The sequence below is a fragment of the Anabas testudineus genome, chromosome 15 (genome assembly GCF_900324465.2).
Source record: "Anabas testudineus chromosome 15, fAnaTes1.2, whole genome shotgun sequence".
NCBI classification, from domain to species: domain Eukaryota; kingdom Metazoa; phylum Chordata; class Actinopteri; order Anabantiformes; family Anabantidae; genus Anabas; species Anabas testudineus.
The window spans coordinates 15,954,013-15,971,968 of NC_046624.1; the positions used below are offsets into that span (position 1 = coordinate 15,954,013).

General features: G+C 40.2%; 1 protein-coding gene across 6 annotated transcripts in view; it reads left to right on the forward strand.

Moving 5' to 3' along the window:
• Nucleotides 1-17,956, forward strand: part of LOC113158858 (girdin) — a 54,771-nt gene that overhangs the window by 23,431 nt on the left and 13,384 nt on the right. For all 6 annotated transcript variants that reach the window (XM_026355143.1, XM_026355147.1, XM_026355148.1 and 3 more), the window contains exons 5-23: nt 3,299-3,357; nt 4,089-4,172; nt 4,283-4,423; nt 5,134-5,306; nt 8,705-8,786; nt 9,318-9,476; nt 9,894-10,040; nt 10,353-10,497; nt 11,008-11,186; nt 11,976-12,113; nt 13,180-13,363; nt 13,514-13,644; nt 13,969-14,262; nt 14,503-14,685; nt 15,212-15,490; nt 15,662-15,786; nt 15,905-16,043; nt 16,624-16,800; nt 16,919-17,080. In XM_026355143.1, coding sequence (XP_026210928.1) covers nt 3,299-3,357; nt 4,089-4,172; nt 4,283-4,423; nt 5,134-5,306; nt 8,705-8,786; nt 9,318-9,476; nt 9,894-10,040; nt 10,353-10,497; nt 11,008-11,186; nt 11,976-12,113; nt 13,180-13,363; nt 13,514-13,644; nt 13,969-14,262; nt 14,503-14,685; nt 15,212-15,490; nt 15,662-15,786; nt 15,905-16,043; nt 16,624-16,800; nt 16,919-17,080 — 2,981 coding nt within the window. The remainder of the gene's footprint in view (nt 1-3,298; nt 3,358-4,088; nt 4,173-4,282; nt 4,424-5,133; nt 5,307-8,704; nt 8,787-9,317; nt 9,477-9,893; nt 10,041-10,352; nt 10,498-11,007; nt 11,187-11,975; nt 12,114-13,179; nt 13,364-13,513; nt 13,645-13,968; nt 14,263-14,502; nt 14,686-15,211; nt 15,491-15,661; nt 15,787-15,904; nt 16,044-16,623; nt 16,801-16,918; nt 17,081-17,956) is intronic.

Consider the following 17,956-nt stretch of genomic DNA (forward strand, 5'->3'; position numbering starts at 1 on the left):
ACCCTGACCAAGCAGAAAGTATTAGACGGCATTCCTTGGGGTTTGTTTTTGCCCTTTACCCTCCAGCTTGTCAGATAATCAGTCAATCATTCAGTCACCCAGTCAGACCAGTGGTGGCTGTGGAGTCTGGCTCATTGGCTCAAAGCCTGCCAGCTGAAAGTCATTGGCCATGTGGCTTTTATTATGCTCCCATTAGGAGGCAAGGGATGTGTGTTGGTTGTGTTTAGTTGTTGGATGGGGGAGGATGTCTTTACTACAGTCAACAGAGGGAATATACTGTAATATGCCCCACCCCCAGGCTCTGTCTATATACATGCACAGACACCCACTCACTTGTGTATTAAAGTAGTTGCTAGTGTGTATGGTTGCATGCACATGTCGGGGCACACAAACACACATAGTACCACCTTTGTTTAGTCTGACTTGCAGCCTGTGAATTCTCAGCAGCATGATCTTCTGAAACTGTTTTCCTCTCTACCCAAAACTTTTCAATGATTGACTTTCTGTAGCTGCTTTAACAAAGCAACTTGTTGTCACTCAAGTTGTCGTCATTGCATGAATACATACAGCATACGTGGTTTTCTCCACTACAATCAAAACTGAATAGAAATATTACAAAGTTGTCAGCTTGCCGCAATGTGTGTGTGTGTGTGTGATGGGATAAGAAAAAGTCATGCCTCCTATTTTTGTCTTAAAAAAAATAAATGTTCCGTGTGTAGGCAAACAATGAGTGTGTTTACGTGATGTCTTTTTTTTTTTTTTTTTTTTTTTTTTTTTTGGTGTTGTGGTGTCCAGTGTCTCTATAAGGAACAATGGAATAGACCGAGTTGTTTGTGCATGTCAGAGATGGGTTAGCAAGGACTGTTATGCCGATGAAACAGTGAAGATTTTGTTATAACAAAATGCCTGTTTTAGTATTGTTTTTATTTGATCATTTTCTTCTTTGGTTATCTTCAGCCAGTTTAGTGCTTTTTGTTCAAAGGCAGACTTCATGCATAGCTGCTCATGACACTGACCTCAGTGATACCACTTGACACTTTATCTTCTCTTATAAGAACAAAAGTCTTAAATCTGAAAATAAGGTTCAGCCAAGTCTGTCCTCTGCTTCAGTGAGATGTGTTGAATAAACCCTGGCATGCTGTCAAAGCAATATCCGATAGCTTGTACCAAGTTTAGTACTGACATGCAAGTCATTGGTTCCTGAATGAATGTATTCATCTTGGCAGTAGGGAGGGTTGTAGCAATAGATTACACATGCAAACACATTTTTTTCCTGCATATTCACTCACATCCTTACACACAGATTAACAATGGCGTTGCAGGAAGAAGGGTTAGTCACTGTCCCTCTGACCTCATGTTTCCTGCTTGGAGGATAAAGCAGGGAGGGAGGAAAGGAGGTCAAAAAGGAAGCCTAGATGGGTAAATGCAAGGACTCAAGAGACTCAGATGATTTGTGACAATGCAGAGGGAAGGAAGGAAGAATGGGTGGGTGTTTAATGCCAGAGAATAAATTGATAGATGAGAGGAAAAGACTGATGGGGAAAACATGAGGCTAGCAAAGAGACAGGTAGCTCAAATCTGTTGCTTCTGTTGCTGCCGGGAGGGAGATCTCTCTAGTCTATTTTCAACCTTGCCTCCTCTCCTCCCTGCTGCTCTCTTTCTCTCTCTTGGTTTCTCTATTTCTACATCTTTCACTCGTGTTTGTGTTGCTTGTGCTCTGTGGTGTTCTCACTCTTTTGTCTCTTCTCTCCCTCTTGCCGTTGCTCCCTCTTGTTCTCCGTCTCTACTTCTATGAATTATTTATCTGGTGAGGTCCCTTAGCCTTCCTACATTGCTCCAGTAGATTTGCTCAGCTAAAATCCATTCCCTAACTAGACTTCTGTGTTCTTAATTGAGTACTGCTAAGCCCTACAGCTGTGAGAATTTTGTCTTACCTAATGTCACCCTTATTGCCCATAACCATATTCAATTTCTGTGCTTAGCATTTGTCAGCAGGTGACGATGATAAAGAAAAAAGTGTATTTTTCTCTATTGTCTATGTATGACTAAGCATGCCACAATATTCACCCTCTGAAAACTGTCACATCCTCTAGATGGATGGCACATACCAAGTCTTTTGTTCACTAAATATTTGCTGGAACAAATTACTCCGGTCAAGTACAGAACAACAAAAAGTATCTATACGTTATTCAGTCTTAATGGGAAGTGCAGAGGAAAATCAGGAGGAATGAGAGACAGGAGATTCATTTGACTGTGTAGAGTGTCTGTAAAATTAATGGATGCATCCTGACAGTGGATCACGTGCTGTTTGGCTTTGGATTTTAGCTTTGTTTGTCGCAGTGTAAATGTGTTCTTTACTAAGAAAATTGGATTAATTTCCCTATCAGAATCATGTTTTTGGTACTATTGTGTAAGTTTAGTTTAGTTTAAAATAATGTGGAAAGTTGAGACTTCACAAAGGGGGGAAGTCTTGTATTAAAGTTGTCTGTATACCTGTTTTTTTAGCTGTTCCTTGCTGTGATAAATGGCGCATTAAAGTGACTAGCAAACAGATTACCCTCCGCAAAAACCATGCTGTCACTAATCTGGATTTATTATTATTAGAGCCGGACAGTTTAAGCACTTGCTGTCCCCTCAACCACACAATGAGCTAGCTTATCACACACACACACACACACACACACACGCTCCACATAGGGAAAACACACACACAGATGCACACAGCTTGCATATACCACAATGCTTAGTCAGTGTAACACACCGATACACCACCTGGTTTACTGTTGTTCAGCCCCAAATCCCACAGATGAGCTCAGGCTTGTTGAGCATGCTAGCAGCTGTTTGTGGGTTTCAGCAGCTTCTGACAATATGCCGTGACATGTGGAAGAGTAGTGGAAGTTCACCCTGCTTGGCCTTTTACACTGTGGAAAACACTGGCACTGTAAAAGAGGGAGTTTTATTATATTGAAATTAACAACACAGGAATTAGGCTAATTACAAGTAAATGAATAGATGTAGATGGATGCATTAAAAAGAGCCGAAAGTGGCACTGTTTTTATTTATTTTGTAATAAGAAAATAGATTTAAACATGTCAAATAGTAGGCAGAAATTCTGTTATCTGTTCAGTAGTTTGTCAACCCCTTTGGATTTTTGTTAAGCCACATATGTTATTCGAACAGAATGCCACACAAGATAAAAGTGGAAACAAGACACAACTCAAATGATTGCAGTAGATTGTTGGTTGTCATTTTGTTTGGTGTATTATAATATTTTTTATTTTTGTGTTTTGTTCTTTAGAGCAAGGTCTGGAGGAAATGAAAAAACTGTTGCTTCTGCTACTGGGCTGTGCTGTTCAGGTAAGATACCAGTTTAGGCCACTGTAACACTTCCCCTTATCCTAAACCCTTATCTTAATCAATACAAAATCAGAGGAAATGTCTATTTGAGTCTGGAGTCATGGAGCAAGAACTAAGAGATTTTATAACAGAAGACAATTATACTTTGAGAAACATTGTGCCTGTGACTTTTTGTATTTTACGACCTAGTTTCTCTGATCTACAAGATGTAGGCTACTGATCTTTTTCATTTTCAAACAATATAATTGCAGAGTTAAAGTTAATTTCGGAAAAGTCTCCATTCAGCCTGCCTTAATTTCAATCAATTACTCTCTTTAATAAGATAAATTACCTTTATGCTGTGCAATGAATGGCATAACAGACCTTTCCTCCCTTGTGACAAACCTTCCATTCAGCTCTTTTGCACTGTTTTTCAAATACGACCACTGACCCTTGACCAGCTCTATTATTTTTTTTTTTTGCAAAAAGACTGCTTTTCATGCAAATAACTGAGACTTAATATTCTGTCTACTTCGGTGCCAGATTAAGCAGTACACTATAAAAAAAGAGCTGGTATCTTCAGTGCACAGTCATGTTGTAATCTCATCTTCTGCCAGCATGAGAAGGAAATTAGCTTTTTATGATTCAAAAGATGAACTTGCAACCACTGGCTCCTGGTTTGTGTCTGCACTTCTGGTCTACTAACCTCCACTCCTTTCTTCTATTCTTTTATGTGAACCCCCCGTTTACAGTGTGAGAGGAAGGAAGAGTACATTGAGCGTATCCAGACTCTCGACTTTGACACCAAAGCTGCCATAGCATCCCACATCCAAGAGGTATTAATCCACACCAGTAAACAGAACTTCTCAGACATTGTTATATTTTCTTTGATGAATAGGTCCAACTCTGACAAGATTTAATTAATAGTTTGTTCTGGTAATTTCAGGTGACACATAACCAGGAGAACGTAGTTGACCTGCAGTGGTTAGAAAGTGGGGAAATGCCTCCTGAGGATCTGGACGGCCTCTCCAGAAACCTGGCTTTCCACCTCAAACGCCTGGTGGATGAGAGGGACACACAACTGGAGGTAATGACATATACTTGCTGTATATTGTTTTGTGCAGATGTGTTTGTGTGGATGTCCGTTCTTCTCCAAACAACATTTTGCAGATGAAAATTATGGGCTCTGCCAGGGTTATGTGGAAACTTTTCCCTTTTTTGCCATTACCACAACAGAGCAGCCCCAGGAAGGAAGGGTTGAAACTGTCTCATGGATGGAGAGTGTGTGTGCTTTAAAGTATATGCGTCATTAAATGAGTTTCCAACCCATAGGGTGCAGATGCCCACGACTGATAACTGAATGCTGCACGTGTGTGTGTGTGTGTGTGTGTGTGTGTGTGTGTGTGTGTGTGTGGGACTGTGTGGGACTGTGTGGGACTGTGTGGGACTGTGTGGGACTGTGTGTGTCAGAAGGCCTAATAGCCTCCAGATTATCACTGTGTAGTCCAGCCGCTCTCAATTAAAATCCCATTTCCTGTCACGGGCACTAGATCAAAATTGACTGTGTGTGACTGTGGGCGTACGTTTTGCTCTAAGGCCTGTGTTGTAGTTTGTGGTGGGGGTGCTCTGAGTGAATCCATGGATCTACTCTTCCCTTTGCTTTGAAGCATATTGTGTTGTATCCCAATCTGCTCCAGTTCAGATATACTGCTTCCAACTGTTGACTTCTCCTAAAGCCGTTTTAGTTCATGCACACAATTAGAAATGTCACTGCCTGTTTTTCCTCCTTTCATCCAGGCTATTGTGGAGTTAACTCAAGAGAAAGACTGCATGCAGCTGTCCCCACTGGCTCCCTGTTCGACCCAGTCTCCTGGTGACTCCCCCAGCATGAGAAGGACTGAAAGCCGCCAGCACCTCTCTGTGGAGTTGGCTGATGCCAAGGCCAAGATCAGACGCCTGCGACAAGAACTGTAAGTGCTACAGCCTTATCAGTAGGATAAGCTATTATTTTAATTGGGCAAAGAGGACAGGAATTACCAAGAAACAGGAAATGTAATTAGACCTGGTTCTGTCTCAGTAGAACTTAAAGAAAGGTCTTGACTGAAATAAAACGGTAGCTTTCACTCTCAATATTGTTTACTACTGCAGTTTCCACTTTTCTACAACTGCAGCTTCTCTTACTGGTATGTTTTATCTGAACTGGGAAGTCACTAATCGTCATCACCTAGTTCCTGGAGATAAAATGATGCAATGTTGCTGAAGTCAATACTTGAACTGTATTTCATCAGCTCCTTTATGAGGTTACTGGCTACTGGTTATGACTTACTTACATTTGTACTTCGGTAATAGCATTAGATATTTGTTCTTAGCTGTTTGAAGAGTACGTAATTTGCATCTTTTAATAAACAAAACACGTTGACAAATCAAGCAGTATTAAAAATAATCTCTGTTGTTAGGCCTTTGTGGTTATTGTGAGTTTGAATGACTCAAGCATGACAATCAAACAATATCTGTGACCAGGCAGAGGGGAAGAATCATGGAGACCAGCAGTCCATTTACTTTCTACTTCTCTATTATTCATATGAGGCCTGTCTGCTTTGACGTCATGCTGCCCCACACACACAAGTCAACCCTTTTACAAACCTTAGAGAGACCTTTTAAATTCAATGAATAATAGAACTTCCTTTTTAAAGTGCTATGATCACATGCCAGTCAATAGCTTAATGACCAGCGCAAAACATTTCAGTCAAACTTAGATGGCATTTTGATGTTGGTGTTGATATTTAATGCTTTGATGGAAACTGTAGGCATTATTTTAAGTTGGTGCTGCTCCTGTCCCCCACTTATTACTTTAGCTGAGAAATAAGATGGATACATAGAACTGTAATAGAAATATATCAGCCCTATGCTAATTTTAGAAGTGGATTTTAATAATTCAGAAAAGTCCCGAGGTTATTCTTGAGTGTTGTGACACATTTTGTTTGTATTTGACCAGTCTCCTTTTGTGAAATACACAGTGACTGTGTGAAGGTCAGCTAAACGCTGAAGTAATGTTTAACAAATAATTGTAACTTTGAATTGAGTGCTGGTTGGCTTCTACTTGGTCACATGAGTAAAAAATATCTCTCCTTGGTTGAGCCTGAAGTCATTCACTTGGTTTTAATGTGGAAAAGGTCTAACCTATATCACTGTAGACACTTCTGTATGACATACTTTGTGATATTTGTTTTCAGTAGACCTCAATAGGACTAAAGGACCAAACAAGTTAATGATTTATTTTGTTTGTCGGTTGCTATATTATTTACTTTTTGCTTTGGTGCCACAATGAGGTATTGTGAGGTTATGTGATTGAGTGAAAAGGGGACAAAAGGGGTCTTTAAGTCTATGTGCTGATATAGTCTGGTCACATGATTGCAGTTTCTTCTCGGAGGCAGAAGAGGACTGTGTGTGTGTGTTGTGTTTTGTGGATGCATTCACAGATTGTGTCTCTGCATACAAATGTATTGTGTCGAATGTGTGGCCCTGTGTGTGTCTGAAAGAGACCAGGTCAGAGCTAGGGGGTATGGTTCAGTGTTCCCACAGTGCTCTGTTAATGTTTCTCCGTCTGCAGCCTGGCTGCATTTTCCCTTTCTGTTTAAGATCATAGATCTAGATCTATTTTTTACCTATGAAATGTTTAAAGTCATATTTAAGCTGCACGGTAAGCCTTGAGTTGATTATTTACTACAACAGGTATATTGTAAATTGATGAGATAAGAATGATACCAGTAGACATCTGTTAGACAAAGAATAAAGGTTGTCAATGGAGGCTTTTGAAAGCAGTGTTTGTATATACTTGCACATATGCAACATGTGTTAAACCATTGTTCGTAGCAGAGCCAGCTGTATCCATATCAGAGCAGAGCTAATGTGCCATGCTAGAGTTGGCAGGTGTTGGTGATTTGAGAAAGGGAGGGTAACAGGGGGGGGGGGGGGGGCTGCAGGACGTTAAGGGGTTAACTGATAAAACTAAAACAGAAATTGGTGAAAGAACAACCTGCCAGAATATCGACTCCCGCTTCACAAATAACATTAGCATAACATTAACTGCAGGAGTAAGTAGGAGACAAATGAGAGAGCAAGAAAAGAGGGATTCCTTTTCTTTACGGAGATGCACCCAAAGACCCCAGAGAGTTGTGATCAAATAGGCTGTCAGATATTCAGTGGAGCAGTTTCATGCAAACACAGACAGAACAGTATCTTAAAAATACACTCTTTTTCCTTCAAAGCATTGTGACACATTCTTCTTCTGCAGTAGAAGCCTGGAGAATTCGCAGACACACACACACACACACACACACACACACACACACACACACACACACACACACACACACACACACACACACACACACACACACACACACACAGACAGCTAATGTCAGGCTGTCCTATTTCACTGTAATGAAATTATACAGGAGAGTGCTAGGTACTACTGTTGACAGTAAAAGAATGAAAAGAACATATTTTGTACCGCTTATACAACTAGAAACTGTCTGTTCTCCTTATCTGATGTTGTTTGTTGTATTAGGAAAGTAAGGAGTTGGAGCCTCGGGGCAGATTTGCATAGTATTACTCCTAAAGTAGTCATAGGGTTCTATGTTGTTCCAGGTCTTGCCTAGCGTGATATCTAAAAGAAGGAGGTTGTTTGTTAGTAGCTGAATTCAGGACAAGACACAGGAAAGACATTGTATCCTGACGATACAGCTCTAGCATGCCAGACACAAAAGGATATTTTTATTTGAGAAACTGGGTTAATGGGTTTACTGATATCTTGAAATCAACATGTGAGTTGTTTGCAAAATTAGAAAAACAACAGTGGCCTGTAATACTCAATGGGATGCCTATGCTAAATGCAAGCAATATCTGTAGTTATTAAATCAAGAACCTTCTGTATTAAAAGTAGTAGTAGTAATATAATATAGATGATTTTGAGAAATAAAGACACTATAGTCTCCAAACACTTAAATATTTAAGTTTTCAGTTCACTCTGTGATTAACATAATGCTAAAACTTCCATGTCTTGGAATACTAATCACTGCTTTAGAGCTACTAAAACTAAATGATGGTGAACAAGCTATTAACACAGATTCTGTGTTGCAACCACTCTGTTTATCTGTGTCAATAAGTTGCCACATTTAAATGATTTATCTGCAAGCATTGAAATGGAAACGGTCTGAAAGGAATGTCCATGTTAAAGGTTTGAACAGACATAATTATTATTTTCACAGCCATATCTTCTGTCTGTGTCCTTAAAGGTTACATCTTCTGACCCGTTCCATTTTTTTCTTAATCAGCACTTAACCCTCTTGTCTCTTTTTATTTCCAGAGAGGAGAAGAGTGAACAGCTTTTGGATACTAGACAGGAGCTTGAGAACATGGAGGTGGAGCTGAAAAGGCTTCAGCAAGAGGTAACGGCACAAGTCACAGCACTCCTCACTCCTACATACACTAAACATTTACAGAAGATTCTTGCGACTTCATCTCCCCTTCACCTGCTCCTCCCTTCTCTTTCTAAGTCCTTAATGTCTGCAGTGCTGCCAGGCTTTAATCAGCTAGCTAGTGGCTTAGCTCATTAGGGGTTATTAGAGCTATCTTTAGTCTAGCAAAAGTCTTGCATGGCTTTTGATTTGGAGTGGGCGGCAGGCTGCCTGGCTGGGTAAAAGACTAGGTGCTGTAAACAAGGTGGATAAGTCCAGGGTTGGACAGTTTGTGTGGGTGCATGTTTGTGATAATTCATAGTGCAGAGAGTTTGTTTTCAGGCAGTTTTTTGCTAGTGATTCAAGATGGTTCAATGAACCTATTTACCTTGAAAAAAAAAGTTTTATGATTGTGTCTATTCTTGTGTTTGTTGCTATTGTGATTCATTTTTGGCATAAATATTTCTTACAATACATAAATCCCCATTTTCATTCTCTGTATTTGGCTGTCATCTCCTGCAGAGCTACCAGCTGCTCTCGGACGCTCGGTCAGCTCGGGCCTACCGTGATGAACTGGATGCACTGAGAGAGAAAGCGATCCGTGTAGACAAACTGGAGAGCGAGCTGACCCGATACAAGGACAGACTTCACGACATTGAGTTTTACAAGGCCAGAGTAGAGGTACACAGCTTATCACACAGTACATAGTGTTACTTTAAGCCAGGAAAACATTTAGTCAATAGCAGAAGCTTTTATCCAAAGACAGAAGATACTTGAGTGACTAACTATTGATTGAAATGTAAACAAGTTTTAGTGCCATTAGTTCAAACTGGTCTTGTTGTGATCAGCAAGCAAGCAACTCATGATTCTGTGTGCATGTTTTCAGACTGTAAACAATGACATAAGATTGTTTTTCAAAATGGTGGTGATGTGTCTTTATCCTTAAGCACATGTAAAGAATGGCCAATATTACACTACCTACTATTGTTGGTATTCACAGTATACTACATGTAATAATAGTATTAGCTAATTACACTAAACAATTTGTGTACTAGCTGCAGGCAGTTTGTTAAATCTCTGCTGATATGATATCTGTAGGAGCTAAAGGAGGATAACCAGATCTTGCTGGAGACTAAGACCATGCTGGAGGAGCAGCTAGATGCTACCAGGACCCGGTCTGACAAACTGCACCTCCTGGAGAAAGAGAATCTGCAGCTTAAATCTAAGATGCATGATCTGGAGATGGTGAGATGGTTTATACAGTTTGGTCCAGAAGTATTTGGACAGTTTTTTAATTTTGCTGTTAGGAAAACACCATGATGGATTCAAAACTAAACGGCCAAGATGTGATCAAAGTGTAGACTATAATAAATATATGCCATTTACCATTCAGGAATTACAGCCATTTTAAGCAAAGTACTTACATCAGGAGGTCAAAAGTATTTAGACGGTTGACTGACAAGACATTAATTGAAGTTAATAAATTGAATCGAATTGAAGTTAAATTTAAAAAAAAAAAAGACAAAGACAATGATTTCCGCATTTGTTTCTCCGCAGGACCGAGACTTAGACCGGAAGCGCATGGAGGAACTGTTGGAAGAAAACCTTGTGCTTGAAATGGCTCAGAAACAGAGTATGGATGAGTCCCTGCACTTGGGCTGGGAGCTGGAGCAGTTATCCAAGACGCCAGAGCTGACTGAAGGTAAAAAGATGAAGCTAACTGTTATTTCAGAATCAGGGGATAAGAATAGGTTTCTTTATAATTAAAGAGATAACATATTATCCATCATCCACCTGAGTTGACCAGTTGAAGGCTTCAGACGGCCTACAAACCAGTCTTTAGCCATTGAGTCCTGGACCTGGCGTTATCCCCAAAGTCCTTTTGCATTTGCCAGCCTCCACTGGGGTTTTTTTTCCACTTGGTTGAGACGTGTAATTAATATTCAGTGGCTCCTAGAGGATAATCTGTGTGTTTGGATTATAAAAGCTGTGAAGAGCTTTAACTAGCCAGGGATCAGTATAAAGACTTCATGTGGAGCGGGTGTTAAAATGGCACTTTGAATGGTTTCAGACCTGTTACAGGCCATAGGGCTTTGGGTTAATTTATTTTTGATGAACTAATTGTAATCCCAATAATGCCATTTTGTTTGAATTGTTGGTTTATTTGTTATTATTTAATAAAACATTAACACTCTACATGTCATTAACTCAGTCCCACAGAAGTCTTTGGGTGAGGAGGTGAATGAGCTGACCTCGAGCCGACTGCTGAAGCTGGAGAAAGACAATCAGACCCTGCTGAAGACTGTGGAGGAGCTCAGAGGAGCAGCCAGTCAGGAAACATTAGCAAAACTGTCCAAACTCGGTCAAGAAAACCAGAGACTGAACCAGAAAGTGAGCAATGGATTGTGCATTTAATTGTTTGGGTGTGAGAAGTGAGAGATTGCATTTGCCAATAGTCACTTTGCAGTTTAGTTTTTCCCTAATTACAGTCACCAGCCACATTAGCATATTGGACCACCACTCCTCAATAATATATGACCTTAACACACGGCTTTAGAGCTTTTCACACAGTGACAGTGTGAAATAAAAAGGAAAGGAGAGAGTATGGTGAGGGGTGGATAGGACTGTGAAAGCAAAGCTGTAAATCCAGGCAGCCCTGCATTGCCTTTTCTTTTCCAGTCTTTGACACTCGATTGCCCCTCACTAAGAGAAGTCTCTCAGCTATTTCTAGAAACATAAGCCTCTCTCTGTGCCCTCTGAATAAAAGGCATGAAATTGTGTTTTATTCTCACAAAGAGAAAATCTAGACTGAGAAATTTATTTCTGAGTGACTTGAAGGTCTAGAGCCAAAACACATTAAATTGTGAATGCAGCTGCTGGTTGACTCAGACAACAAAGATAGTCTTATTTAATATATGTTTGTCTATTTGTGTGTGTTTGAATGCAGAATTTTGACAGAATTAAGTGATTTACAGTGTTATGTTTGCCTCATGGATAAATATTTGCACCAGGTTTTTTGTCATTGTGGAAACAGAATTATACCTTTGCCATAATAATACAGGCAATTCTGCAACATAAGATTTTACAATAATCTAATTTATAGCTCATAATTATATGCATAAGTGAAGAAAATTTAATATTAAAACTAAACAAGTTTTTATTCTGGTTGTTTGTGTGTAGGTGGAGCAGCTGGGGAATGAACTGACAGCAGACAGAGAGTCACTGCGCAGCGCTGAGTCTCTCAGCACTGACCTGATGAAGGAGAAGGCTTTACTGGAGAAGACTCTGGAAACGCTCAGAGAAAATTCTGAGAGACAGGTACAAACGTACACATAGCCAATAATTTTTAGACCTATTGATGAAATCTTTGTTTTACATTTTTTGAGTGATAATTGTATGCATGTAGTTTTGCTGAAGTTGTTATTAAAATTAAATTAAATTAATTTAAGCTAATTATGTTGACATGGTAGAATAAGTAAGTGCAGTTAATTAAATCTGTTACAGAGGCAGACCTTTCTGAGAATGACTGTAATCAAATCAACAATACATGCTTTTTTAAATATAGTTAGTCTGTTCTCTAGACAAACATATGGTCACATACACAAGCACAGTCGGACAAACGCGGCTTTGAGACTGTGCATGACAGAGGCTACTTTTTCCACAAAACCATCATTGATTCTTGTTCGAGGATGTTCCAAGAAAATTAACATAAGCTGTATAATTGCTTTAGTTAAGACAAAGTTTTTTCTTCAGAGCAATCACAATTGTGTGATTGATTTGCATTTGGCTCAAAAAACTATTAAGTGGAACTACCACTACATTTATTGACTGCACATATCTCTGTTCCTACTCTATTAGAGTGCCAGAAAACTGCTGTTAGACACAGACATTAGATTAGTTTAATGGTCTAATTTGTAAAAACTAGACTCGATGAGCTCTACAGGCAGACAAAACACAACACGCTGCACCCATTTCTGTGGTCGAGTGTTTCCACATAGTTGTAAAGATAATGAGATGTAACTATTGCATTGTGGTTCTAAAATACTTAATAATCCAATGAACTGCACTTTTTGACTGCAGTTTTTGTATATTTATTGTAAGCTGTTTCTACAAGTCATTAGTGTTTCTTATTGTCATGTTTTTATTTTTATGAGTCTGTTGGAGACGTTTAACTAATTAGACTAACTAGATATGTGAAGCAGAAACCTGGGGCTTAATTTCTAATCTTAAAAATATTCTTTCAGCATCAGCTCATAAAACCTGTCTCACATAGAGCACAGAATACTGAAACTTGAACATCACAGATCGAGAGACCTGTCTGGGTAATACTTCACTTACTTTGAACATTACCCCAGTGAATAAAACTCTGGTGTCCGTTTTCCAGCTTAAGGGTCTGGAGCAGGAGAACAAACACCTGAGCCAGACTGTGTCATCTCTGCGTCAGCGCTGCCAGGTGGGTGCTGAGGCCCGGGTCAAGGATGTGGAGAAGGAGAATCGCATTCTCCATGAATCTATCTGCGAGACAACTGCCAAACTGAATAAGATGGAGTTTGAAAGAAAACAATTACGTGAGTGACATGTTGTTTAGCTGTATCTGTGGTTTGTTGCTCTAAGTGTGGGTATTGCTTTTCTCCATCTGTCTGCTGCCTTTGCTATAAATTATGCTGTAAAATCCTTTTTTTTTATGTTTGTTAATCTTTTTTTACTTTTTGATGCAGGTAAGGAGCTTGAGGTGATGAAGGAGAAAGGTGAGAGAGCAGAGGAGCTGGAGGTTCAGTTGCATAAGCTGGAAAGGGACAACGAGAGCCTGCAGAAGAAAGTTGCCAGTCTTGAAATCACCTGTGAAAAGGTCAGACGCCTTTAGTGTTGCAAGTGCTTTGTATTTTGAGACTTCAGCATGTCAATATCCGTTCCTCACATGGTTAACTTCATTATCTTTTATTTCATGCCATCAGACCAGGTGTGAAATACGAATTATTTTTCCAATGATTTAAGTAAATGTAATAACATTGACAATGCACATTTGTGTCTGTATGTCGTTAACCACCATGAATAAGTTATTAAAAACAATAAAGTGTCTAATAATCTAATAATGCATTTGAAGCTGTGACAGCAGCATAGAACAAAGTACAGAATACCAAAACAAATGTTTTACACATCATCACTTTTGTAGGTATATTCTTTGGAGAAGGAGAACTTGGAGCTCGAGGCAGAGGGCCGTCGTCTTAAGAAGAAGCTAGATGCTCTGAAGAATATGGCCTTCCATCTGGAGGCTGTAGAAAAGGAGAACTCGCAGCTGGAGCAGGAGAACTTGGAACTTCGACGCTCGGCTGAGAGTCTCCGGTCAGCAGGGGCTAAGGCTGCTCAGCTGGAAGCTGAGAACAGAGAGCTAGAGAGTGAGAGGAGCCAGCTGAAGCGCAACCTGGAATTGCTCAAAGCATCATCCAAAAAGACGGAGAGATTAGAGGTAAGACTTCACTCCACTCATACGACTGACTAGAGTGTTAGATTAATGGTAATGGTGTCCGCACCAGTCCAAGCTACATGCTTCTTAACAGAGGCCATTTGTGTTTTGAGACAGAAATGTAGAATTAAGGGCACCTTACACGTAACATTTTTGTAATAATGGATCAGGCATGGGATCAGGGAGCACTACAACTAGTTCATTGATGCTTTTAATATCCTAATCTCGCTTATTACCTCCCAGGTGAGTTACCAGGGCCTAGATACAGAAAACCAGCGCTTGCAGAAGGCTTTAGAGAACAGCAGCAAGAAGATCCAGCAGTTGGAGGCAGAGTTGCATGAGGTTGAAACCGAGAATCAAACCCTCCAGCGCAACCTGGAGGAGCTCAAGATCTCCAGTAAACGCCTGGAGCAGCTGGAGCAGGAGGTAGGCACAAAATGACAATAAGATGTGCTGAAATGTAGGGGAAGGACAACCGGCTAAATAAAACTGAATATTGTTTTGTGTTTAAGAACATTGTTGCATTTCAACTTTACTCTTCTATGGAGTAGAAACAGACGCAACATCCAGTGGCAAAGCTGTAGGTGTTTTACTGACACAGCTTCAGTGACTCTTTTTTTTTTTTTTTTTTTTGAGATGGACTGATTCTGCCTGGCAGAATGGGGGCAGCGAGATTGGCCTAAAAATTGTAGTTGATACACACTGAGTAGTGTTTGTGATACAGCAGTCTGGAGAATCCTGTATGAAAACACTTTTAGTCATTTTAGTTTTAGTCCATTCGGATTAAATTACTGCAAGTTTCCCAGCAGAGTTGCTTCATCCAAGATTATTTGTCAAATTAGATTTTGGACCATTGACTTAATGATTGACTTGTTATTTCTGAACATGTATTTACAAAGCATTTTGAGTAAAAAGAATCCAATCATATGATACTCTTTAATCTTGTTCCCAGAACAAGACTCTAGAGCAGGAAAGCTCCCAGCTGGAGAAAGACAAGAAGCTTCTGGAGAAGGAGAACAAGCGGCTCAGGCAGCAGGCCGAGATCCGTGACTCCAAGCTGGACGACTGCAACCAGCGGATTTCCGCTTTGGAGAAGGAGAATCGGACAATGGGAAAGGAGATGATCTTCTTCAGGGACTCCTGCACAAGAGTCAAAGACCTGGAGAGAGAGAACAAGGAACTGGTAAAACAGGCCTCAATTGATAAGAAGACCCTCATCACACTCAGAGAGGTAAGCAGACCCTAAGAACGCCTGCTAATATAACTATATTATTCCAGATATTTTTAAACTACAGCTTTTTGTTATATGAGTGTCATGTAACAGAAATGTTTTGGAATTACTCCACAAATATATGTATCGGTGCTATTCAGAGGTACTCTGTGTCCGTGTGTGTGTGTTCAGGAGCTTGTGAGTGAGAAGCTGCGAACTCAGCAGATGAATAATGATTTAGAAAAACTAACTCATGAGTTGGAAAAGATTGGACTCAACAAAGAACGACTGCTGCACGATGAGAGCTCAGACGACAGGTACGGACTCACAAATGTACACACAGCTCTGTTTTTACTGTCACATGATTCTTTTCAGTTCAGAACCACAATAGAAACTGCACTACTGCACATACACTAAGTGAGATTTCATTCTTAGGTTTAAGCTCCTGGAAACCAAGCTGGAATCAACTCTGAAATCATCTTTGGAGATTAAAGAGGAGAAGATTGCTGCTCTAGAGGCCAGATTGCAAGAGTCCTCAAACCTTAACCAGCAGCTTCGCCAGGAGCTCAAGACAGTGAGTAATAGATACAGAAATCCATACTGAAGAATTAACAAATATGTTATTTTAGCTTTATTACACACAGATGTGTAGCAGTGCTACACTACAGTAAAAAAACAGTATCCCATAAACACAGACAAAGCCAAACCCCAATTTTCCAGCCTGTCCACTTGAGAACACCAAGGCTTAAAGTCTTCCCCTGCAGTCTGGGACTGTGAAAACGCTGAGCACTTCTCAAAGCCCATACATTATTTATTCATCTCTTCCACTTCTATCATTGGCTTATCTATTCATGAGGGTGCAGGAGTCTGAAAGAGGTGGAGAGGAGAATGTCGACTTTCCTTCAGAGAGGTGTTTGTGTGTAACTTGCTGGCACAGATTGCATCCGAGTCTTAAATGTTTAGGGGCAAACTTAAGGCATCTGTGGGTGAACTAAGTGTCACTTTTTAAAAATTGTAATGGATCCTGTCTGCTGTTGTTGTACTGTTGTCATGCTCAAGCACAGTACAGTCATCCTTAGCTGTTACTGAAAGAGCAGCATTTTACAAGCATTTAGCAAGTTTTACTTACATAGTTTTCACCAATCTGTCTCCAGGTGAAGAAAAACTATGAAGCGCTGCGTCAGAGGGAGGAGGAGGAGAGGATGGTACAGAGCTCACCCCCTCGAGGAGGGGGGGACCCACAGTCTGTTAGCAAATGGGAGAAGGAGAGCCACGAAGCCACCAGGGAACTGCTGAAAGTCAAAGACAGACTCATTGAGGTGGAAAGGAATGTAAGTGGCGTAGTATCAGGAATTTAAGATGTCTTATTTTATTTTTTTTCTGTGTGAATAAATTTGGGGTTTTCACATTTCTGACTGATTCTATGTGTGCTCTGTGTGTGCCTCCCAGAATGCCACGCTACAGGCTGAGAAGGCAGCCCTGAGGAGCCAGCTGAAACAACTGGAGACCCAAAGCTCCAACCTGCAGGCTCAGATAGTAGCCCTACAGAGACAGACTGCCTCCTTACAGGAGAACAACACAACACTACAGACACAGAACGCCAAGCTGCAGGTACGCACACATCATATGCAAACACTGTCCAGTGTGCAATCACTTCACAGTGGACAACTGCTTTTCTTAAGAGAAATAGTTAAATAGGCATATCACAGTTCAGTTGTCATAGAATCATTGTTTAAGTGTTTTACTCCAATCACTGATCTATATTGGCTTAGAAAGGGAGTTCACAGTTGATGCTTGACCTTGGAAATGGCTATTGTGTGTTTTAAGTGCAAATATGATTATTATACCAAGGATATAGTTTCTCGCAGAATCAGATAGTGGAAAGACTAAGATGAAATTCTATATAATGCATTAGTGTATACAGTTCTATGTCTTTAACACACTTGTAGTGCTGTTCACTACAGTCTATGTAGCTCTGTTTGTGCAGTTGTCTTGCCAGGCTGCTTAACTCCATGCTTTGGATTTAGACTCGTACTCCCTGTTTGGCAGCAATTCAAACCCTACTTATGGGTGACAGGATTTACACTGACCATACAGTAGCTTCTAGCCGTTTCTGTGGGTGTTCCTGTATGTCTTTGATGTGCACAATGGGTTGTGTGGATTTGAGAGCACATGCAAGGCAGGTGTGTGCACTGCAGGTAAAACTCTGTTAGTGTTTAAAGGTACAGAAAGTGTGTCAGCATTTGGGTAAAAAGTGTGTTTTTATACACACTAGAGTGGAAGGGGATTTGAAACTAGGAAACCACTGTGACCACAAAGGAAATGTGAAAGAAACAGTTTTCCTGCTAGTGTTTTGAAGATAGAGCTTTCAGCAAAGGGTTTCTTCCTCTTAACAGTGTGGAGATTCTCTTTCTTTGTAAAAGAGGTGAACCAAACGGAGACACACTGCCCCCTATAGACACAAATGGCTACAACTTTGACTTTACA